Source organism: Juglans microcarpa x Juglans regia, chromosome 3D (genome assembly GCF_004785595.1).
Source record: "Juglans microcarpa x Juglans regia isolate MS1-56 chromosome 3D, Jm3101_v1.0, whole genome shotgun sequence".
In the NCBI taxonomy this organism is placed as follows: Eukaryota; Viridiplantae; Streptophyta; class Magnoliopsida; order Fagales; family Juglandaceae; genus Juglans; species Juglans microcarpa x Juglans regia.
The window spans coordinates 29,046,186-29,071,195 of NC_054598.1; the positions used below are offsets into that span (position 1 = coordinate 29,046,186).

Consider the following 25,010-nt stretch of genomic DNA (forward strand, 5'->3'; position numbering starts at 1 on the left):
TTTAAAATTTTTTTTTTGGTTTTATTCTTCTTAAAACAATTGAATTATTTTACTCATCATCCATATACCATACATTTGATAAGAGAAAAAAATAATAAAAATGGTGGTGTGTGGTGTGTGAGGATTATTAATAGAATTTTTCTTTTTTTTATCTTTTTATTTTTTTCCCTCAACAGATGTGTGGTGTAGGGATACTGCGTAGATTTAATTCTTTTAGAAGAGTTCTTATACTCAATAGTCTTACACCACACATCTACTGATGTGGGTTTTTATTTTATTTTTTAGAAATTCTACTTATCCTCACACCACACACCAACATGTGATTTTTTATTTTTATCATTTTATTTAAACACACATATTTACACATTAATATGCATGTGTTTAAATAGAATGACAAAAACGACAAATCAAATGTTAGTGTGTGGTGTAATGGATGATAAGTAAAACTTTTCCTTATTTTTTTCTCCTCAACAGGTGTGTGGTGTAAGACTTCTAAGTAAAATTTTTCTTTCAACAGAGTTTTTCTACTCAGCAGGTTTACACTACACACCTACTGATGTGGATCTTTATTTTTTTTCTCTCAGTAGGTGTGTGGTGTAGGACTTCAGGCTAGGTTTGGATATAAATATGATTTCAACTCATCTCATCTAATTATTACAACTTTATCAAATTCTCATATAAAATATAATAAACAATTCAATTTTTTTAAATTTTAAAATAATAATAAGATTAAAAAATAATATTCTAATAATATTTTATTTAACTTTTAATTTTTATTTCAACTCATCTCATTTTACTTCACTATCCAAACTTAACCCGAACATAATTTTTCTTTCAAAAATCTATGAGTAATAAAATAAACAAATTTTGATCCAAGAATATTCACCAGCCGCCATCCACAATTATGACATCTTGGATAGCATGTAGTAGCCAATACTACTAAAAGTAATCTTTTTACAGTAGTCATGTGCATGGATTTTTATGCTTTTTGTGCCATTCACACGTAATGACATTTATACTAGAACCTCAAAAACCTTTTGGACAATTAAGTATTACTATAAAAATTAGATAAAAATATCTATATAATACAAATTAAAATAAATAATCCATGCAGTATAAATAACATAATAAAAATAGAAATAGTAGCCTCCTCTTATTTTCTTTGTATGTTGACAATCAAACCAACCATAAATATGCAAATTATTTAGGGTTGTTACCTGGCCAATGCAGGCGGGCAACCAGCCCTCACATCTGTCTGGATGAGTCTTTTTTGTCTTCGTCATCCAACCCCTCTACATGCAGACGAGATGATTGGCTCATGGTTGTCAGGCTAGCCATGGCCTCAATGGGCCATTGGTGACGGTGAGATGGAGAAAAGAGAGTGTGATAGAAAGTTGAGGAGAAAGTGATGACGACATTGGCGAGAAGAGAAATTGAGAAAAGAGAGTGAGACAGAGAGTCGAAGAGAAGAGATGGCAACCAAGAGTTGAGAGAGACACAAGTCTGAGAGGGTTTCGAGGGAAAGATGGGAAGGGATGTTTGGAACCCAAAACAATGTTGTTTTGGGGATTTTTTAACTTTTCAAAATGCCATCAATTTATTTAATTTTTCTTTAATAAATGTAATATAATATTTGTTTATATATTATATTATATATATATATATATATATATATAAATAAGTGGGTGGGCTGAGGCAGTATTTCACAAGACACCTGTCCCTGCTTTTTCTTAGGGGCTGGCATCAGTCTTGCCACTCCAGCTAGTTCTGGTGGTCTACCTATCAGTCCTAGTTGGGGTCCAGGCGGGTCTACTAGTTAAGCCAAGTACAGATATCCAGCCAACACCCCTATATATATATATATATATTAGTTTAGTCCAATTTTTTTTAAAAGAAAATTCAGATGCAACATCCATTATTTCATACAGAATGTTAACGGGTGCATAAAACACTCTTGAAAACTAGAATCGAAAAGGTTCATATGAAGTTAAACTTTCAAAACCCTTTGTTTAGTACACAAGAATAACTAAGCTAATATGATCTATAGGTAGAGCCTCTAAATTATATAGAATATTAACATGAAGATTTAACTTACATTTATATTGGAATTAATTAAAGCCTAAAACACTATAGTGAGGTGGTTACAGAGATTTATATTGTGATAAAATAAAGTGATGTTGAAAGTTGCCAAAAGTTTTTTAGAGAGAGAGACTCCTCATTCTCTCTAGAAAACTCTATTTGAGGGTTGTCGCTGGACACTCTGCTCTCCTTCTCCTTTCCATTTTCACATTGTGTATACACTTTCAAGGTAGTGTTTTTTCCCTCCTCCCTCCACCAGTTCGGTTTTGGTCAGATATGTTGCTATCCGATTGCCATCTGCCTACATGCGCCCCACCACCCCATCCTCCATCCGCCGATCTGTTGGGATGAAGCAGAGTCATGCCAAAATGATCGGCGCGTGGACCTCACGCGCGGTGCATCACTCACCAATGCCTCTCACGGCTACATGCGTCGTACCAGTAGCTTCTCTAGATCTGGGCCACCCCATCTCCATCCCATCGACCCGTGGCTGCCACGCGCCATCACAAGTCGCAGATCAGTCCACCCAATGCTATGTTTTCCTCTATGTTATCGTTTTTCTAAACCGATGATCTCGAAGAAGGGACTGCGAATCTCTTCAAAAATCATCTTAAGACAACAAATAATAGTGCACCCATCACTCTCACCGCTTTCAGCGGAGGTTCCACCACTACCAGCAACTGTTCCATTGTTTACAAATTTTTGCGAATAGCTTATTATCGTCTTTTAAACGACATTCTCTTTGTAAGACATGGGTGAAAATCAAGAAATTGGTCGTAAAATCTTTTTTTTTTTTATTCACTACTTTACACTGTTGTTATTGTTCTGAAGAGTTTATTGGGGAACTCCACCTTCTCCTCATGTATCATCTTTTTTAATTTCTAATAAAATTTACTTGCTTGCTTAGAAAAAAAAAAAAAAAAAAGTGATGCTAAGTACACATGTTATTTAATGTGCACATGTTATTTGAAAAAAGTAAATTTCATTCTTACTAAGTGATTTTTTTTAAGTGAATCTGTTCTTTAAAGAGAATGCACATATAATTACGTACAAATCATTAATCCGTTTTACATGTGTGCTTAAACAAAAACTAAAACAATAAACAATAAAATCGTCCAATTAATTAAGTCACGGGTTCAAAACTTCAAATCCCGTACATCGAAGGGACCAGATTGATTGCAACCAGCAAATCATATACCGTGGGCTTAAAGTTTTAAACGTCGTGTCCGTGTCGTGAGCCTTCCTTCTCGCCCGAACTCAAATCTAATGACTCTTTTCTTCTGCTTCCCATCTTCAATAGTCCGTACAGTTTTCGGAACTCTCTCACCGTGTGAACGCTTTCCCGACAAATCAGCCCTGCGGGTTCACCCGCTTCATCCCCGGATCGACCCGACCCACTCCCACTCAAACCTGGAACGGCCGTACCATCAGTAGTAGTACCGTTCGCTTGCAGCGCCGTGATGACCGACTTCAATGCCCGCGTCGGCGAATTCCGGTTCGAAATCATGATCTCGCCGATCTCGGCGTGACTCAGACTCGCGCCGGTTTGAAAGATCTCCTCCACCTGAGGGAACAGCTTGTGATCCTTCACTCCCAAGTAGGCACTAGCCAAACTCTTAAACGCAGAGAAGCAGTCACAGGAGGGGAATTCGATGTGTACGTCGATCCTCCCGGGCCTCATGATTGCTGTCCGATCACCTAGGTCTTTCCCGTTGATTGTGAACACCATCACACACTCTTCGCCGCAGCACGATAGAACTCCGTCCATGAAATTTAGCATCCCCGACATGCTCACTGCCGTCGTACTCGTACGTTTCCCGTCGAAAAACCGATCGAGATCCTCAATCACGATCAGCGACTTGCTCGTCGTTTGTAACAAGAGCGTCTTCAGTTCCGAGTCGTCCGAGACCTTGGACATGTCAATATCGTACACGTCGTAACAAAGGAGCCTCGACATTGCCGCGACGAAGCTGGTTTTTCCGGTGCCGGAAGGACCGTACAGCAAATAACTCCGTTTCCAGACGCGGCCCAATCTGTGGTAATACTGTTTAGACTTGAGGAACTGCTCGAGATCGGACCTCACCTTGTTTTTCAAGTCGTCGTCCATCACCACCGTGTCGAAGCTCGCCGGGTGCGTGAAAGGGATCGATCTCCACCGCGCATTTCCTCGCTCCAAATTCATGTACAATCTAGTTTCCTTCTTCCTCTGCTCGATCTCGTCAGTGACCGAGAGGATATGCTGCAGGTACTGTCTCAAGACTCTACGCTTGTCGTTTCTCCTTATCTTTAGCACGTAGGATCTAGTACTACTGCTGCTGCTGCTTCCACCATAGTCTCTTTCCGATTCGTTCGTCCACGAAACTCTGGCACTAAAAAAACTTGTCGTAGACGATCTGGTTGGAATCAAAGTGGAGAAAGATTTCGCTGGGTTTGGAACCGGAGAGCAGGTTGAGGTTCGTAAGATCGGGATCGTCAAGGGAGGCTAAGGAATTAAGGTAAACAGAAACCTTGCGGTAGAGTTGGTTTTCTTGGTAGTACTCGTTGTACTGTGGGATTTTGTAAGACTGGTAAACGTGAAACCAATCTTCGAAGCATCGCCACCATTTCGAGAAAATGGCAAGTATAGAGGTTTTGAGCAAGAATCTAAGAATTATCAAAGAAGAAACGATGGCGAAGAATAAACCCAGAAACATCGTATAGATATATATACACACACTCTGAATGGTTGATAGAATCAAGATAGAGAGATCAACTATGAAGAAATACAGTGATTTAGATGCAAAGTTTGAGACTTTGGAGAGTGTGGTTAGGTATAAAACTAGTTTGGATCATGAGATAGGCAAGAAACGAGGAGGATGGGGAAGTGGTTGAGGAGAATGAAAACATGGAGCATGAGAATTAATGGGAGTTGTACTGTTTATACGGCCGGCTGGATCCGGCAAGTTTAATTAATAACTTAAAAGGTCAAAAGTGGGGGGAAGTTCTGTTTTGGTTGCTTGGCTGGTGGCTGTGAATGTATGACTATTGTACTAACTATATTCAATGAGGGAAGGGGATTGATTATTCAACAGCCTTGACCATAGATGAGATATTTGTGTTTTTTAGTACTTTCGTTCGAAGCTTTCTAAAAATGCATACAAACACAACTTTTTACTATTTATTTATAATTTTATTTTTAAATAATAAATAATAAATATGTAAAATTTCAAATTTAAAATATATTCAATATAAGATGATGATATTTAAGGTGTATAATAATTATGTTTATTATTCTTGCTTTTTAATTATATAATTGGGTGATCCATGTACATTCAGGAAGTTGCTTGGCATGTCTATATATATACACAAGCTTTGCTACTCAGCATCTCTACACACCACACTTATTTCTATTTTTTTTATCTTTTTTAGTTTTATTATTCTTAAATTAATTGATTTCTTCTACTCATCATCCATACATCACATATTTGATAAGAAAAAAAAATTATGTATAGTGTGTGGTGTGAAGATGATAAATATAATTTTTCATACACATGATATCTATTTTAGTATTTTTTTTTCCCCTTAAAATTGAATGGTATAATTTGAATGAGTTATGTGTTTTTGTAAATCCTTTTAGTTAAAAAAAATAAATAAAATACTATTTATTAATTGGCCGCGTGTCGTGTTTTTACCTCTTCCATATCATTAATGTGTTTTGTTGTGTCACTCGCAAATAAATTTGTTGTTTAAGAAATTAAGAGGGAGGCATGCAAAATATATAATAAGACGTCGGAGTATATTTAAAATCAAGACGATTTCTCTTTTGTTTTAATTAATAGAAATTAAAATGCTAAACTAGTGTTGAATTACTAATTTAGAAGTTGGGTTAACAGGACCAGTTTGGAGGAGTAGAGACGAAAGAATGGCAAATGGAGCCATTAATTAATCCATAACAAAATGCTTTTGCTATATAATTAAAATGAATTACAAACAATTAGAATGTGCCTAATTAATCCAAGAGTTTGCTGTCATATAAAGTCTGGACGTGGCATTCTACTCATAAATGTAGGCATTCTATCCATTAAGTTTGAAATATTATCTTTTTTGAACGATAATCTTTTTAAAAGTAATGTTTTATTATAAACTGTTATAATTTTTAAGTTTTATTTTTTTTTCTTACATATAAAAATATAAACCGATTCAAGTCTCTACCCAAATGTACTATTTCAATTTTTATGTTGTTTCGTCAAATAAATTGTCTTATAAACCATTTCGAATTTCTCCACTATAAAACCCGGTCACAGCTCTTTAAATCTCTATTTCTCATATACAACGTACACAATAATCCGCGCATGATGCGGGTAATAGGATCGTATATATAATACTTTAGTCACAAAGTGATTTTATAAAAATATATCTACAAATTGACGTGACTTAATGTAGTATATTAAATTGTAAAGTTACTAGCTTTTATTATAAAGTAAATATAATGTATCACATGAATACACATCAGTTTATAAATTTTCTTTTATTATTATTTTTTATGTATGTAGCACTTATTTATTTATATATATATATATATATATATATAGAGAGAGAGAGAGAGAGAGAGAGAGAGAGAGAGGTTTGATCGCATGGCACTCAAAACTCAAAAGCCACCACTTTGGTTGTTCCGTTTGAAGTAGGCAGCTTTGAACAAGTAAACTCAACTTTTCACGTTTTCAACATTGCATATTCTTTTTCTATATGTCTTTTTAGTTTTACGCAGTCTCTACGTACCTAACCATTGAAAGTTTGGCCACTTCCTTTAATTCTTTATCTACAACTGAGCATTTTGGCCATTACCACTTACCAGATTGGATAAACACTCCAATAAATATTCTATTACAGTACATGGTAGATATAAATTTAAGGAATGCAAGTTTTACAGAGTCATTTAAAAAAAAAAAATGAGAACCACTTTAAAAAGGTAGATTTTTTCATATGATATCATTTTTTTTAAAGATTTTATGCGATATTTACACACCTTAAAATTTTAAAAAAATATATTTAAGGCAAGATATCCACCCGTGATAGGCGGGGTTGCCGGTTTCGGGTACCCGTCCAGCACCCCTAAAATCAACCATATACTTTGTAGTGCCCGCTCAGTTACTAGATATAACGAAAGCAACATGCATCATGTGGTGAATCGTTGTTCATATTCTCTCTTTCTTCTTTTATGCAATCCTCATCCTTGTCATTGCATACTCCTTTCCTTTTTTTTTTTTTTTTTTTTTTTTTTTACAATGCCAATTTTACATTTTTATCGTTTAAACACCAACAGGAAGATTGAAAAGAAATCTCACGTGATGTCTCCATTATGTAAAATGCTGGAGGCAGTCGGCTGGTGCAAGCGGGGCCGACATGGACAAAACAAAAAACGATGCCGTTTTCTTTTTTTTTAGTTTACCCCATTTCCATTAGCTCTCCCTCCTTCTCTCTGTGTTTTGACCCCTCTGTGTTTTTCGAAGAATTTCTTCTCTGTGTTTCTTCAACCTCTCTCCCCCTTCCTCTGTGTTTTTTGACATGATGTGGAAAAAACGCAAAACGATCTTGTAGCTCCAGTAACTCGATAGGACGGCGGAGCTTGTGCTGGAAGACGATGGAGTCCTTGTCACGAAGAGAGCAACGCCACGAGGCGAACAAGGAAGATGAAGAGTATCGCTTGGCGAGGAAGCTGTTGGTGGCGGTGTGAATTTCGAAGAACTGGTAGACGTGAGGGTTCTCTGGGAGAGAGTCCTTGAGGCTCGAGAGAGAGGCTCAGCTTGAGACGGAAGACTTGGACCAGTAGTTATTGTAGTTGGAACCAGTGGTGCTGAAGTTGGTGTTGCTGGAGAAATTATTGGAGTTGGGGTCTGGTGGGATCGAAGAGGGGAAGGCTTGAAGGATTTGCACATTGGCCAGGGTGAAAAAGGCGAGATTGATGGTCAAAGATGGGTAATTAAACTGCAAGTGCGCTAGGTAGCGGTGTCGTAGCATACCAGAGAATCAGATCATGCCGTTGCTTTTGGGAAGTGGAATGCGCATGGTGACAGTCAGATCCTTGTCAATATTTTCTCATCCACCAAACGTTATATTATGTTATAATTTTCTCTCCCCTTTCAAGTCCGTTTTCACTTGTTGCTTAGGTATTGAACCATTTGATTGTGTGGAAAGGCTACAAATCGATGAGAATTGGAAACACCAGTCCAATTTGTTCCAATTTCTTATAAGAATCAAATGGTTGTGTGGAAAAAAAATATTCAAAAATAAATCCCAAACCAAAAGAAAAATCAAAAGGAATAAATCACCGTCCATGTAGGAATGAGGAAGCTTTTTGACAAAAAAAAAAAAAAGAAAAAAAAATGGAGTACATTAGAATATTCAAATGGAAGATCCATGAATGAAGAGACAGATAATAGGAAAGAGCCATATGAAATGAAAACTTCAAAAGAAGAAAGAAATCCGATTGGTAATTTTACGGGCATTTAGGATTGCTTAGTACTGATCTATTTGCTAAAGCTCAAAGAGAGAGAAGGAGAAGGTTGGTTGCGGAGTTGTAGAAATAAAAATAAACTGCATATGGGTTTGCAAACTGAGGGAGGGAAAGAGGATATACTTGGATTCATTAGTTTGTGAACTACAGGAGGGGGAGAGGAGAGTTGCTCAAGTACCGAAATTGAAACTTTTCTGCAGTGATACAGTGAAACAAATAGTAGTAAAACGCTGTCCTTTTTTTTTTTCAGTAACACATGTCACGTCAGATGCCGATTGCACGGCGACTCTCACTAACGCTTGTACGTTGCAGTTATGCTCCATTATAGTTCATGTATTAAATTAAAGTACATGGTTGGCTGCATGCATGGTTCTTAATTTTGGACTTTAAAACCCACATGCAGTACTACCGATCATATTGTACTGCACACTATCTATAAAGAAGTAATAGAGTTACAAGTGCATTGAGAACCTTAAAGAGCAAATGGGCAATGATAAAGAGCGATCGACTTAAAAGTTTTGACAGTCAAAAAAGAAAATTATCTAAAAACAATACATATCTAAAAGATAATATTTGTAGTCGTAGAATATGCAAATGCCAAACAATCTCTTTAAAAAATGAGTAAATACTGAACCCATATAAACAAGCTAATTTTTTTAATAGTGAATTTTATTTTTTTCAAAATGATTATGCGACACTTACACTCTATGACTGTATATAACATTATACACTCTTGATCTCATTTGAATATAATAGATTTTTGGTTAATAAAAAAGAAAATTTTTTATAATATAATTTGTGATCTTTCACTGCAATAATATTCAGCTTATAATTTTATAGATTCATGATTTTATGAAAAGAAGTATTTGAATCACATGGATGTTGTCAAAGATATATATATATATTACATTTTTTAAAAAAATTTTAAGGACTTCTTTCCATGGGCTGCGTCAAGCCGCCAAAACATGAGGAAAAGTGAATAACTTTTATAAAAAATCGTCCCACATCCGGCTTCTTAAAATAAGAAATAAGTTTGAGTTTTCAACGGTTGTTGCCTAAATTTATTCAACAGCTCTTCAAACTTATTTATATTAATATTTTATTAATGAGTAATTGATTGTAAAGAAAAATAAAATAATAAATAATAAATAAAGATTATTTTAATAGAATAGAAAAAGAATAATGAGTTAGATGTAGAAAGTTTTAAAAAAAAAACGAGTACTAGTAAAAATAGAGAAAGATAATTTTTAACTAAAATTTGGAGAAATTTGATCATCCGGATGTGGATGCTCTATGTGGAGTTTCTGCCATCTACCTTACAACAACCTTATTAGTGGCAAACAATATAAACTTAGATTATGTTCTATTTTTTTTTCTCTAATATCATATAATAAAGTTAGGAGAAATTTTATTTGCAGTCGTGAGTGGAGGACTGCATGTGCAGTCTCATTGATAAATAGAGATAAAAAGAAAAAAAAAATCATTTTAAAAATAATATTATTGTAATTTTTATTTTTTAAAAATATAACTGTACGAGCTTGCATGAACAGTTCTCATTTAGAGGTTGTATGTAGATTAACTCATTAGTTAGTCATATTTCTATACTTTTTCTTGGATTTATTTTAGGCATTTCGACAATGATAAGATTGCAAATTTTATATTTTAAATAAATAAAAAAACCTTGATTTAATTAGATTAACTATATTCATTTAAAAAGCTTAACTCAACTGTATATATTACTTACTTTTTATTTAATAAAATCATATTATCGGAAGAATGACATGCCTTTATAGGGATAATTTATACTTAATAATTTATTTTAATAAAAAGGTGGGTATCACCTCCATTTATTTATAAAAACCCTCACTAAAGTGGAGAAATAACCAAGAATACAATTTCACCCCAAATAAGAAAAAACTTCCCCCAAATAGAAAGGCTATTGACGAATATAAGGGATACTCCATCTATTCATGTGGACAAGCCCCTAAAAAACCTCCTAAAAAATCCATAGCCAGACCATTAATCCCTTCTTTAGCCAAAAAAATCAACAACCATATTAGCCTCTCTAAAAATATGACACACTCGAGCATTGAGAGAAGTAACGAGGCCCATAGCTTCTTCCCAGAAATCCCACAAATACTAGTAATTACAAGTCCCTGACATAAACCACCCCACCACTACATTCAAATCAGATTCCACTAAAACATTCATCAAGCCAAGTTGATGACACAGTCTCAAACCCTTTAGAAAAGTACGACACTCCACAACGGTGTTTGTTGTATGTCCATAAGAATGTGCAAAACCCGCCACAACTTTCCATTTTCATCCCGAATGACAGCTTCTCCACTCAACGCACCCAGATTCCCACAAAAACCACCATCACTGTTCAGTTTACAAAGACCAGTAGGTTGTGACCACGCACACCATCACTGTTCAGTTTACAAAGACCAGTAGGTCGTGACCACGCAACCAACCTTGGCGGCTTAGAAATGACTGGCACAATGAGACAACTTAATTCCCTTAGAATTCCTCTCTCTCTCGAACCCAACTTCTTAACCAGCCTCATTGTATTATAAATTTGTACAATAAATTTTTTAACCAAGTGAACTATGCCCTTCCAATCATACGACACATCTTCCATCCGAGTTGCAAATCGCGCTCGTCAAAGTGTTCAGGAAATAATAATGGGAAGCACACCATGAAGCCAACTAAGTTGAGAAGAGGAAGACGCACGCATCCATCAACAATTCATAATCCCTTTCCAACATTCAACCTGGGATAACCGCACCCCCATCATTCCTGCAAAATAATCCCATAATTTCCTTGCCCCTAGCCCATCACACAAAACTTGGTCTAAGGTCTCTATTTGAGAAGCATCACAACAAATGCACTTTGAGGCCATCTGAACACCAACCAGTCGAACCCCCTCATCAACAGGAATTGCAAGACGACAAGCTCGCCAACACAAGAAAGTCATTTTCTTTGATAATTGTTTCTGCCAGAGCCACTTCCTACATGGACACACAATACCGTAATGTCTGATTAAGTTCCATGTCGACTTTGTATTAAAACAACCATCTACTGAATGTTTCCAAATACAAACATCTCGCCCCTCACGTAGCTGGACTTGTGAATTTAGAACCCGTTCCACTAACTCACCATTCACCAAAGACCACAATTTCACCACATCCCAACTTGAGGAATTAATCAACGAAGACAATTTAATCTCAGGTTCCTCAACCTCTGCCTGCCCTTATGCTAAAACACCATTTCCCAGTCAATTGTCATACCAAAAACTCATATTGCCCTCGTGAACCAACCAACAAGAATTCCGTAAAACTTGAGGCATAACTCGCATAATGCTTCTCCAGAAACACAACCCTTTGTTTGACCTCATTACCACCGAAAGATGAGAGTTTTTCAAATATTTTTCAGTGAAAAAATCAGACCAAAGAGAGCCACCAGATAATAACTTCCATGCAAACTTCATTAATAAAGAACTTTGTATCTCCAAAAGATCTTGAATACCCAACCCACCCTACTCCACCAATAAGCAAATATTACGCTAAGAAACTCATTTCCTCTTCTTTCTGTCCATGCTAGAACCCCAAAGAAAACTCGAAAAAATCAAATTGATACCTTTGATGGCCCCTTTCGGCAAATTTATCACTGACAACAAATGAATCAACATGCTATTTAAAATATGTTTTATAAGAACTATTTTTCTCCCAAAAGATAATATCCTACTCTTCCAACCCGCAAGTTTTTTTTTTTTTTTGGTATTTTGGCCAACAATGGATCAAATATGTGTAATGTAAATCTTCCCACTAGCAAGGGCACCCCCAAATACGTACAAGGCCATGTTCCCTCCACAAAACCCGTTATCCTCTTCACCTCCAGCTTCCTGGCATACGGAAAATTAGCAGAGAAAAAAATAGAAGATTTATGTGCACTAACAAGCTGTCCCGACATTCCTTCATAAGACCGAAGTATACTCATAAGATTTCGAATGGACTCCTTCCCACCATTAGAAAAAATCAAAAGATCATCCGCATATAAAAGGTGGCTAATGAAAGTACCTCTTCCCAGATTAAAAGCTTTAATATCGCATTCTTGAAATTATTTTTTAAGCATCCGAGATAAAACCTCCTCTGTTAGAATAAAGAGATATGACGACAAAGGATCTCCCTGACGAAGACCACAAGAAGGTTGGAAAAAATCCTTTCGAACTCACATTTAACATAACTGAATAAACCGGAGAAGAAATCAAATTACAAATAATATTTCTCCATTCATTTGAAAATCTCAATCTCCTCAAAACCTCCATAAAAAATCTCCAATTTACCCGATCGTAACCTTTCGCCATATCAATTTTGAGCATGACATTTCCCCCCCTCGACTTCCAATTCAGCTCCTGTACCAACTCCTAAGCAAACGCAATATTATCAAAAAAATTTCGACCACGGATAAAAGCCGCTTGCTCCAAAGATATAATTTTTTCAAATATCGGTGCCAAATAGAAAACCATTACCTTTGCCATAATTTTATAAACCACCAAATACAAACTACTAGGCCGAAACTATGCAAAACCATCTGGCATAACCACCTTTGGAATCATGACAATATTCGTTGAACCAAAAAATGTCAACAACGGTTTACCTTCAAAAAACTCTCGCCATGGCCAACAAATCCTGATTTACAATCTCCCAAGCAATCATGAAAAAATTGGCCGTATAACCGTCTAGGACCGGGCTACTATCTTGTAGTATGGACCACAATGCTGCCCATACTTCCTCCATCAATGGTGGCACACAAAGGCAGCTATTTTCCTTCTCTGAAATCAACGGCATGACCAAATCCAAAGCATCCTCATCAAAATCCATATTGGACGTGGTCAACAGAACCCTGTAAAAATTAACAACTTCAGCATGTACATAATCCACTGACTCCAAAGCTTGCCCATTGGAGTCAACTATACAAATATGTAGAATTATTGTAACTTATAAGCAAAACATTTGTCTTTACCTCTTCCAATGTAGACAATTTTATAGAGTGTTAGCTAAATTTTGATTTGCATTTACATTTGGCTACAACAATGCTAATGCTTCTCATCGAGTAAAGTATAGCAGTGCAGGAATCATCAGCTTTAAAGAAGACTATAAATTTATTGTTAATACCAAAAGATTAATCGCATATTCCAGAATTCATGCTTTGAAAATTAAATAGAGAAATGCAAAAATTAAAAACCCATTTTTTGTTTCATTAAAAAATAATTTCACGTACGCAGTGTGTGGAAGTTACGGGAGGGGGAGATTGTATAGTAGACCTCTACATATAATTCTAGTGAAATATGTTTTTAATGAATTAGTTACATAATCCACATTAATAATTTACTTAAATTTAATTTAGTAATTTAAATAATTTTTTTATTAATTTATTTGAAAAAAAAAAGTGAAACAAAATAATAAAATAATTGGGTCGGAACGAATGGACCGTACCGATAGCTACCGGTCTAAGAAAAATGATGGATCGAAAATTTCGGTCCATACCCCCACATATCGGACCGATTTACATCCGTATCTACAAATGATGTAGGACAACCCAACAATCTCCCCCTCACACATCGGGCCCTGAGTTGGAGCAATGCAACCTATTTTTCCTATGGACTATTGGGCTTGAGACTGTTGATAAATTTGAGCTCTGATACCAATTGGTAAACTTCGAAAAGTTAGACACATTTTTGAGTTGAAGAAAAATCTTATCTTTTTAGGACAAATCAACGATTGTGGCCACTCAGTAATGTTCTCCGATAGCACGTGGAAGGTTACTAGAGGAGCAATGGTGCTGGCTCGAGGTAAGAAGACTGGTACTCTGTACATGACACAGGATCGAGGGACACTATCGCTACCACTGTGGTAGAGAGCACTGCAAAGTTGTGGCACTGCAGGCTTGGCCATATGAGTTAGAAGGGCATGAAAGAACTACTGTCGAAATGTAAGTTACCAGAACTAAAGTCAATTCATTTGTGTATATGTGGAAACTGTATACTGGTGAAGCAGAAAAATGTCAATTTCTTGAAGAGTGGTAGAGCACTGAGATCAAGAAAGTTGGAACTCGTACACACAGACTTGTGGGGGCCTTTCCCGATGCCGTTTCTTGGAGGCTCATAGTACCACGTCACGTTCATCGACGACCACAGCAGGAAGGTAAGGGTTTACTTTTTGAAATTAAAATCTATATGTTTGATATGTTCAAAAAGTAGAAAGCTCTAATTGAGACAGAGACAAACCTGAAGTTGAAATGCTTGAGGTTTAATAATAGTAGAGAATACATTGATGGAGTATTCAAGAAGTACTGTGCAGCTCACGGTATCAGAATGGAGAAAACCATCCTTGGGACATCACAACAGAATGGTGTAGCTGAGCTCATGAATAGAACCATTAATGAGCGTACTAGAAGCATGAGGTTGCATGCTGGGCTACCACCTACATTCTGGGCATATGCAATTAGTATTGTCATTTACCTGATCAATCGAGGACCATAAGTTCCATTAGAGTACAGACTACCTGAGGAGGCTTGGAGCGGAAAAGAGCTTAAACTTTCTCATCTCAAAATTTTTGGTTGTGTTTCTTACGTTTATGTTAATTCTTATGCTCGTAGCAAGTTTAAGGCCAAATAAAAAAGTTGTTATTTCATTGGCTATGGAGATGAGGCATTTGGCTATCAATTCTGGGATGGGTAGAGTCGAAAAACCATAGGAACGTGATTTTCAATGAGAAAGTTATGTACGAGGATAGGTCTGGTACAACAATTGATGTGACTCCTCAGGAGTTTGAGTTCGTGAGCTTGAATGACCTTTTTTTTTTTGTAAGGGGAAGACACTCTAATTATTGAAACCCTCACTTATGGTAGAAGAAAATTATGTAAACAAACTAGATACCTGAGGGTTACATATAAACAAAACATCCAAACCTAGATATCAAAATAAATCCAAACCATATTATGAACATCCCAGTGGAACAAAACTATTTTCTACTTTGAACATAAGGCAAGCCCCATCTATCTGTACAAATCAGTCCTCCAAAACGTCCCTGTCTAAAGTTATCTCCAAAAAACTCCACAGAACGCCCCTTGGTTACTTCCTTAGCCAAAAAATCAGTTGCCATATTCGCTTCTCTAAACACATGTTTCACTCGAACATTAAGAGCTTGCAACAGCCCTTGAACTTCCTCACAAAAATACCATAAATTACACATCCCTGAGCTAAGCCAACCGACAACCACACTCGAATTCGGCTCTAACACAATATTACTCAAACACAACTGGCAAAACAGTGCAGAACAGGAACATGGGTGACAGGGAGAGTAGGCCCAATGCACCCATTCCTATTATTCCATAGTTAGATCCAGAATCATCCACACCTACAATTGCAGTTTCCAGGTCAACCAGGACTATCCAACCCAAGCAACGATTTTCACCCACCTTGAACTATATTTTGTTGACAGATGGTGGGGAGCTGCAGGGCTATGAGGAAACCTTGCAGGATAAAAACTCAAGCAAGTGGGAGTCAACAATGAAGGATGAGATGGATTTCTTGTTAAGAAATTAGATATGGGAGTTGACAGAACTTATACCAGGGAAGAAGGCGTTGCACAATAAGTGGGTGTACTAAGTGAAGACTGAGCATGATGATAGTAAAAAATACAAGGCAAGACTTGTTGTGAAAGGCTTTTAGCAGAAAAGGACATTGACTACTTTGAGATCTTCTCTTTTGTGGTGAACATCATGACCATTAGGTTAGTGCTGGCAATGGTGGCTACTGAAAATTTTCATCTTGAGTAATTAGATGTGAAAACAGATTTTCTTCATTGGGATTTGGAAGAAGACATATAAATGCACTAGCTTGAGGGGTTCGCAATACAAGGAAAGAAGAGTTCAATCTGCAAACTGAAGAATAACTAGTATGGTCTGAAACAAGCTCCTAGATAGTGGTACAAGAAGTTTGACAGTTTCATGTACAGTTCAAGATATATCAAATGTCAGGCAAACCATTGCTACTATGTTAGGTACTTTGACAACTCATATATCATTTTGTTGTTGTATGTGAATGATATGCTCATTGCAACGTCCAAGATTGAGGAGATTAATAATCTGAAGAAGTAGTTGTCAATGTAGTTTCCAATGAAGGATTTGAGAGCTTCAAAACAAATCATTGGCATGAGGATCATTAGAGATAAAGTCAAAGGCGCATTGAGACTTTCACAGGTAAAATATGTGAAAAAGGTACTCAGCAAATTCAACATAGACAATGCCAAACCAATAGACACACCCTCAGAAACGTGTTTGTGTTTCACTGAGAAAGAATGTTGCACTTGAGAAACTGAAGTTGTGTGCAACTCCAATTAGTCTTCTAGCTTAAAGACAAGGGCTATGAGTTGTAGAAGTAGAGGATATCATATTTGGGGAGCAAATGGTGATGCATTGGCTGTACCAGTCTCCAAGTGGGAGAATTGTTGAGTTGTCTTGAGTCTCTTTCAACCCCAAAAGCTAGTTCAAAGAGGTGAGGTTTTCACTTACACTTATAAACTAACCACCAACATATTTCACAACCAATGTGAGACAATCTGAACACGTTATATCCGTAGCACGTCTCAATTAAATAACATATAGATAGAGCGAGATCGTGGCTAACATAAGAGGTATATTACCATCATCTATTTTCTCAAGAATCGAAATCTTTAGAAACCATGTCAATTGTCAAATGAACAGCTAAGGCGCCCATAAAAAAATTAGAAGAGACAAAAGTTTGGGAGTTATCCAATACATTTACCATTCACACGCAGTTACAACCTTTGCAGCCTAAATGGTAAATTGTGCTACACCTCAATGTTAATGTGGGATTCATAACCCAACTTCCATCAGATAAAAAAGTTCCTGCTGAGATTTGTTCGACAAGATTACAATATCCTTTTACACCTTCTCTACATTGGTTGGGAAAACGTGAGGACACGAACCATCTCTGTTGAACCATCTCCGCCGACCCACCAATCGCGTTTAACTTGTAAAAATTACAAAAGATGGTGAAAAACTGATAGCAGAATCGTATTAAGCATATTGTTAACAATATAATTTTAAATACGTTTACAAACAATATGAAAACCCATCAACAAATACTCTATGACTAACAAAGTTACTGTTGAAAATGAACGATCAAATTTGATTGAGGGTACTGAGCATCAATGCGGGCATTCTATGGCTCCTGGCCATCTGATTGAATGTTCAAAATCTGGGAAACCACAAGCTTAGATAGCTCATTTATTGCCGCTTGAACCTGATAATCACCTGGCTCCCTATTCCCGGACCACCCGGATGATTGTGGGGTTAATCCAGTATACTCACTAGCGGCTACCTTAGTCTTACGTGATGAGACAAAAACTTTCTCCAAATCTGACTGTGCCAATGGCCTCGGTGCCTGAAACAAAGATATACGACCAGAATTGATACCATACAAAACTGAAGTCAATTACATCTAGCAAGATATACGATGTTTGATTTAGTTAAGTTATATAAACAACTAAAAATTGACTTTAATACTAGAGTGATAAGAATACCAAAATTTCTGTCCACTCCGTACTTGAACTTTTTCAACCCTTCATTTCATTTCATGTCCACAACACAATCTGTTGCTATGGTTCTTAAAATTGGATTTTCAACCCCAAAAATTCGTGGTGATTAGTGAAAAGCAAAAATATGTCTGAACCTACAGCTCATCCCAAGCCCACTCTTTGACTAGACTGCACACTGGAATTACAGTTATATAGTGAACTTAAATGAGCCAATGCTTAATGATCAATAGCGGCAGCAAAAAGAGTTTTAAATAATTAAATTCATGACACCAGAAATGATTGCCAAAACAGATGTGAGATAAGAAACTCAGCCAAAAAAAGAGTGTAGAATTTAATGGGCATCTTTAAGATTAAGCAATAACTACAGTGTGCAAGCTAAATTTACTCTATAATGCAAGGGAATTCCCAAGACTTTGAAAGATATGACGTGTCATATGTTGTCAACAGGCTCTGCCATACCCAAGCATTGCACCAAGAAGTTTAATTTAAAAAAAAACAAAAAAGTTGGAAGAAGAAAATAATACTCACTGAAGACCGTTTCCCTTTCTTCTCTTCATCAAGTAGGTCCCTGATGGGAAAATATGCTGCTTTCTTGCAGAGTTCAAGAAGATCTGAACCTGTGTAACCTTCACACAAGCTAGATAGGATGTCATAGTCGAGGTCTTCTTCAACCCTCTCATCCCTCAGAATCACTCTCAGTATCTCAGCCCTCTCCCTGCAGTCAGGGATACCAATTTCAAATGCTTGAGGAAGACGTCGAAGTATAGCCTCATCAAGTTCAGATGGACGATTAGTAGCAGCAAGAACCATAACTCGAGCATTCTCTACAAAACAACATGACATCATCAGAACAGAAGACACTGTTTTCACACAACTAATCATCACCATGCAACCTGTTTATAACCACCATTGCATTTAAGTTTTTAAAGAGAAAATCATAAGCATAGCCACTGTCTAAATAAACAAACTCACGATCTGTGGTGAATCCATCCCATAAAGCCATGAACTCAGTCTTCATGTTTGTTAATGCTTCATGATCTGTATTACGACGCTGACCCAAGAAACTATCCACCTCATCTATAAATATGATAGCTGGTTGAAGTTTATGGGCCAAACTAAATACAGCAGCCACTGCATGAAATAAAAAGACCAAGTTTTTAAAATTAAGAATCAACAAAATCAAACTACCACACTTGGCAGAAGACAGAACGGAGTAGCATAATCACTATCGATATACACTTAGTCAAACTAATTGCAATTTAAATGGATTCATGTCTTGGTTTTGAGATTACCTAGAACCAAGTCTTTGAAGTTTTGTATCTTGTTTCAAGATATATAATAATTGATTCAGTTCATTGACCTGAAGTAGGTTGTCAGCAGCACTTATGATTGATGATAGAGAAATGAACAAATTATATATTTAAATGTAACCCACTTAGTTTAGTATCATCATCCAGAGCATTCTATTGATATCACAAAAAAAAAAAAAAAAAAGAGCAAAAATATTTAAATCAAGATCATTAGGCAATTGCAAAACTAAGAGAGAAATCCATTTAATTTACAATCAGTCCGACTAAAGTGAAACTTAATACTTCTTACATAATCCATCTTAATGAAGTCTTCTAGTTTTCAGGTCAATGAACTGAATAACTCAGGTAAGTCGTGCTCTTTGACAAGGCCGACCATGAGAAATAAGTTAGCAGGCCAAAATAATTTAGTTTAATCAAACATGTTTGGAAAGGGCAGAAGAAAACCCTCAAATCCAAGAGTGCAGTTAGTATCTTCACTCACCAAGTTTTTGTGCATCACCGAACCATTTGCTCATCAGATTGGATATCCTCACGTTAATGAAAACAGCTCCAGACTCTTTTGCGATAGCTTTGGCAAGCATGGTCTTCCCAGTACCTGGAGGTCCATATAACAAGACCCCTTTCTGGGGACCCAAAAGCTTCCCATGAGAGAAAAGGTCAGGCCTCCGCAATGGAAGTATCACTAGTTCAAATAAAGCTTGCTTGATGGATTCCAATCCTCCAATAGAGTCAAATTCCACGTCAATGTGGTCAGGATTTATAACATCACAGGCTATGACATCCTGTAGGTAAAGAAAAACACGAGTCAAGTATGAGAAAAATGTTAATTCTAAACCTTTATTCTTATAAGTATTAATTCTAAACTTTATTTAGTGTTAATTCCATACCTTTCTTCTACATAAACTTTATCAATCTTTAGGGTGTAATAGATAGTTCACATAACTAGAAAAACTAAATAGTGTTTTGGAAAAGGATGCTCAAGTAAGAACAGAGATTTCTCTAGCATAAAATGAGATGAAAAGGTCATTTGCAATTCTTTATACTAACTTCTAAATGCAAGTGTTCACAGGGAATACACAAATTCAGCATGTGGGTTCACCTCTAGAAGCATGCCTAGTGCCTAATCCACAATAAGCAATAGAGCATCCCCACCAGGTCATTTCTCTTCCAACAGAAGTTATTTCCTAAAGAAAAACTTTTCCTTTAAACAAAAAAGATGGTGGGCATTCCGTAGCAATAAGTGCTTGGACATTCTATGTACTTGGATTGTGCCTTTTGTGCTTTTAAATGAAAACTATAGCTTATAAAAAAAACAGTTCACACGAATAGGAACCATCAAAGAAAACTGCAACCACAAAACAGAAATGACAGCTTCGAAAGTCGATGCAATGCAGCAGGTTCGGGTGGAGGGTGGGTTTTTATCTCTAAAAATCATAAGCTTATGGCAAAACAAAAATCCTTTGTACAGAGTGTGTTAAACCCACTACATTTTATTTAGTTTTAATCAAAATATTATCTCATTGTGGTCTTTAATACATTCTCATAAGGAAATTCATTTTACAAGAATTGTTAGTGTGAGCCGAAAGTACAACTCCAACCTCGGATATCGAATTCCATCAATATAATATCCAATTACTCAGCGATATAAAACCATTTCACTCGCTTCGTATATCCCACAGACACCAAAAAACGCAAAACTTATTCAAAATCCAAACAAACAAAAGAAGAGAAAAATAAACATAATAACCTTCAAGAGAATCCTCCAACTTAGACAAAACACGACGATACACAGAGCCTAGGACGACAGAAAGGCAGAGTTTGACGGTTAGGGAAGCGTGAGAAACACTAGTTACAAACCTCGTAAGGGTTAGTCTGGATGAGAGGGCGACCCAAGCGCTTGGCTATCTCCTTCTTGTTCTCGAGCGCTTTCTTCGAGGCCTCTCGGTTAGGGTCGAGGTGCCGGAGACCCGCGAACAGCACCAGGCAACTCAGAGCCGCGCTCGCCGCGTACAGTACCAGTTCTTGCAAGAACCTCGTCTCCGATGACCTTCCCATTTAACTTATTCTCTTCTCCTTTTAGGGTTTTGGAATTTGGAAGAGAAAGGTGTCGGCTTGGGGATGACATGAAACGGTGGAAGTTCGTAGAGAATGGGTAGTGATAGGATTCTCCATTTCTACCCGTTTACTATTTATATTATATGTATTTGAAATTTTTTATTTTTTTTTAAATGTTTTTTAACGTTCTTAATAAAAAAAAATTAAAAAATATATAATTTTATTTCTTAATTATTAAGTAAAATAAGAAATTAAATATAAAAATAATAATAAATTAGTAATAAGAGGGTACTCGAGGGAGCTACCGTTAGTACAATTGTTCTGTTTTTTTTTTCATGTATTTTTTTAAAATTAAAAAAAGAAATCACATGTCATTCAAAAATATTTATTTAATCACTGTAAAAATAAAATAAAAAAAAAATGCAGCGGGCGGTGAGAGTAGCCTCTATTCTTTGGATTGTGGACATTACCAAAGTACTATAATGCCCTAAAGTGACGGTGGTCGGTATGTGGAATGAAGGTGGGGGTAATTTTGGTAAGTTAGAATGAATGGTCGGTTTGGGCTTGATTGTGGGTGGGCCTGGCCTAATTCTGCTGGAATTACAGAGTCGAGTCGCTTGGGAGAATGGCACGTGGAGAGCCCAGATTAACTGTGTTTTCAATGCAAAATAGGTTCCATAATCGCTTCCAAAGGCCCAGGCCCAAAATAAAATTCATGTCTCCTCTCTGTCTCGAGATCAAACTCAGTCAAAGATAAATTCACTTCGTTTCACCTATCTATATATTTTTTTTAAAATGATAGGTTACTACTCTTATACTATTCATTCGTTACTCATTTTATACTTAATTTTTTATTTTACTTAATGATTAAGAAAATAAACTCAATTTCAAAAAGAAGTCAAATATATATATATATAGTAATGATTTGTATAAGTTTTAAATACATATTAAATTTGTATATAACACCTAAAATATTAGAAATCAAGTGTTATTTAACCCAAAAATAAAATAAAAATAAATAAAAAGCAGCTAAATGGTGTTTTTTTTTTTTTTTTTGAATAAAAGCTAAATGGTGTTCGATGGGCGAGGAGGCCGTGACTAAACATTGTAACTTTGTTTGATTTTTTATTATATTAAAAAAGAAAATGGGACACAAAGGACAAAAGTTCTTGAACTCCATCCATCACGGATTCACGCGTGATTCTATTTCTGTACACTCCACATTGTGGTACCCAATGATAAGCAATCTCAAACACATATTTATATTAAGGGTGGTAATATCTCGTACGACCGTTAACTCAATAGATATGAAATTAAAAAGTTTGAGTTTAATGTTATGGGTTCGGATCAAAACGGATTGATTTGTTAAGATACAATTTATTAAAAAATCATTAATGCATCAGGTCTAATCAAGTCAACTTGTAAATTTTGCAAAAACTTTTTTTTTTTATTAACCAATGTGACACTTCTCTTTTGAAAAAGATAAATATAGATTGAGTTGTTTAAATTTGTGGGAAAAAAAAAAATCTATCCACCCACAAATCTATTGTTATTATTTTTTGCCATGTTGGTTGTGCCCACCATACATATATATATTCTTGAAAGCACTAGCTAAGGATAATTGTGGAACTGAACTTCCATCCCCTACCACTATCTTTACCCATCACTTCTCTCACTTTCTCCTTTTCTCTATTGGGGTAGAGATAAGAGAGGTGAGTCAACCAAAGAAGCTAAGAGGAGATGTGCCTTAATTTGTAGTCGAACATGTGTTCAAAGTGCATTGGAATTTGGAACTGTAGTTGGTTCGAAACTTGATAAACAAATTGTAGTACGCACGCCGCACGCTGTTGATCTTGTACTGCCTAATTTTGTAGTACATCCAGCACTTGTCTCTCTTTCTTTGGGGACAAGCCTACCTAGGGTGAGTGGTTTTGGTTTAATCTGATTTTAATGGGTACCCCAAATACTTTGAAAACTTCTGGGATTTATGCGTCTCGAATCAATAGCGTCAAAATCATCCAATCCCCTTTATCAAGGACATTTGGGCCGCCTTCAGCCTATACTCTTCATTGGTGGTGGTTAAAGTTTGAATAATACGACTCGCAACACTACTTGAATGCCCTTGGAACATTCACAATAGCTAATGTAAAATACATTTTTTTTTTATATATAAAATATAAAGAAAGTTGATCAAAATACCCTTTGAGTGAATTTTGTATTTTGATCTTTATTTTACATGTTACTACAGTAATCTTTTAGATGTAGAGAATATTGTTCACAAGTTTAAAACATTTTAAATTATTTTCTCTGCTGCTTTTATTTACCAGTATTTTATTTCCACGTGAGTTGGCGACAATGGCTCTCATAATGAATGAAGGAAAAGTATAGCAATTAGTTAATTGGTTGTTTGAAGAAGGTGGTGAAGAAGCAGAGAAGCACTTGGATTAGAACCTTGTAATAGTGGTTTGGTATTTAAATTTGGATTAATCTAAAATATGACATAATTATATAACATTGTATATGAAGAGATATTGTAAATATAAAAAGATATGAAGATATTGCAAATTTATAGGTAGTTAGAAAAAATATTTGAAATGAATAAAAAATATTAAAAAAAAAGAATATTTAAATGATATAGAAAAAAATAGATAAATTGATGTATGACCTATTATAAAAATAAGTATGTAAAATAGAAAAAGTCGGTTTTGATGATATATTTTGAATGATAGAATAAAAAAACAATTGAGAATGCTCTATTATACGTCATTCTCATTACATAATTTAAATTAAAAGATAAATTTTAAAATTTGAATCTTACTAATCAAATTATGACATGGTATCTGATGTAAAGAACTTTAATAACACTATTCTTTTACTTTGGAAAGCATTCATAGTTAAATGGATCTGTATCCCTTTCTAGGTAATCAATCATACTTGTCTTTTTTACCTCTTCCCTCAATCTCACTTATGTATTCCTTTAAGAGTATCTAAATTTCCTTAACCCCACTAATCAACACGGATGTATCTATCTCCTCTATGATAATAAGAAACATTGGAATAAATTCAAGAAAAATGGACTCCAACATACAAAATGGCTCCATTTAGAGCCAACACAATCATTTGGCATCTTTATATCTTAATGACTTCAAAAGAAAGAAATACATGTGTATATTGCCTTCAGAGATCTGTCTGCGTAGGCAACACCTAAAGGTAATCCCACCACCAATCAAAACTGCTTACATCAGCTCTACTTTTACATACCTTTTCTAAAAAACACGCTTTAAAAAGGGAAAAATTATTTTGTTCTCAATTTGACCACTTACTTTTTTTTTTTTTTTAATGATTAAGAAAGTAATTTTAAATATATTAAATTTTTTTTTGAAATATTTAAATATATTAAAATATATGAAAAAAAAGTAAAGAGCGGTAAGATTGAGCGGACTATTC

At 35.7% G+C, this 25,010-nt stretch overlaps 1 protein-coding gene and 1 pseudogene across 1 annotated transcript; both read right to left on the bottom strand.

Moving 5' to 3' along the window:
• Window positions 1-3,072: 3,072 nt before the first annotated feature.
• On the bottom strand, window positions 3,073-5,102 carry LOC121253975 (annotated as a pseudogene).
• Window positions 5,103-17,464: 12,362 nt separating this feature from the next.
• Window positions 17,465-21,677, bottom strand: LOC121253978 (outer mitochondrial transmembrane helix translocase-like). Its single transcript, XM_041153933.1, has 5 exons — window positions 21,366-21,677; window positions 19,990-20,290; window positions 19,171-19,329; window positions 18,727-19,022; window positions 17,465-18,044 (listed from the first exon to the last, which is right to left on the bottom strand). Exons 1-5 carry the CDS (start codon window positions 21,561-21,563, stop codon window positions 17,823-17,825), a joined length of 1,176 nt encoding a protein of 391 aa, XP_041009867.1. The 5' UTR covers window positions 21,564-21,677; the 3' UTR covers window positions 17,465-17,822.
• Window positions 21,678-25,010: the final 3,333 nt, after the last annotated feature.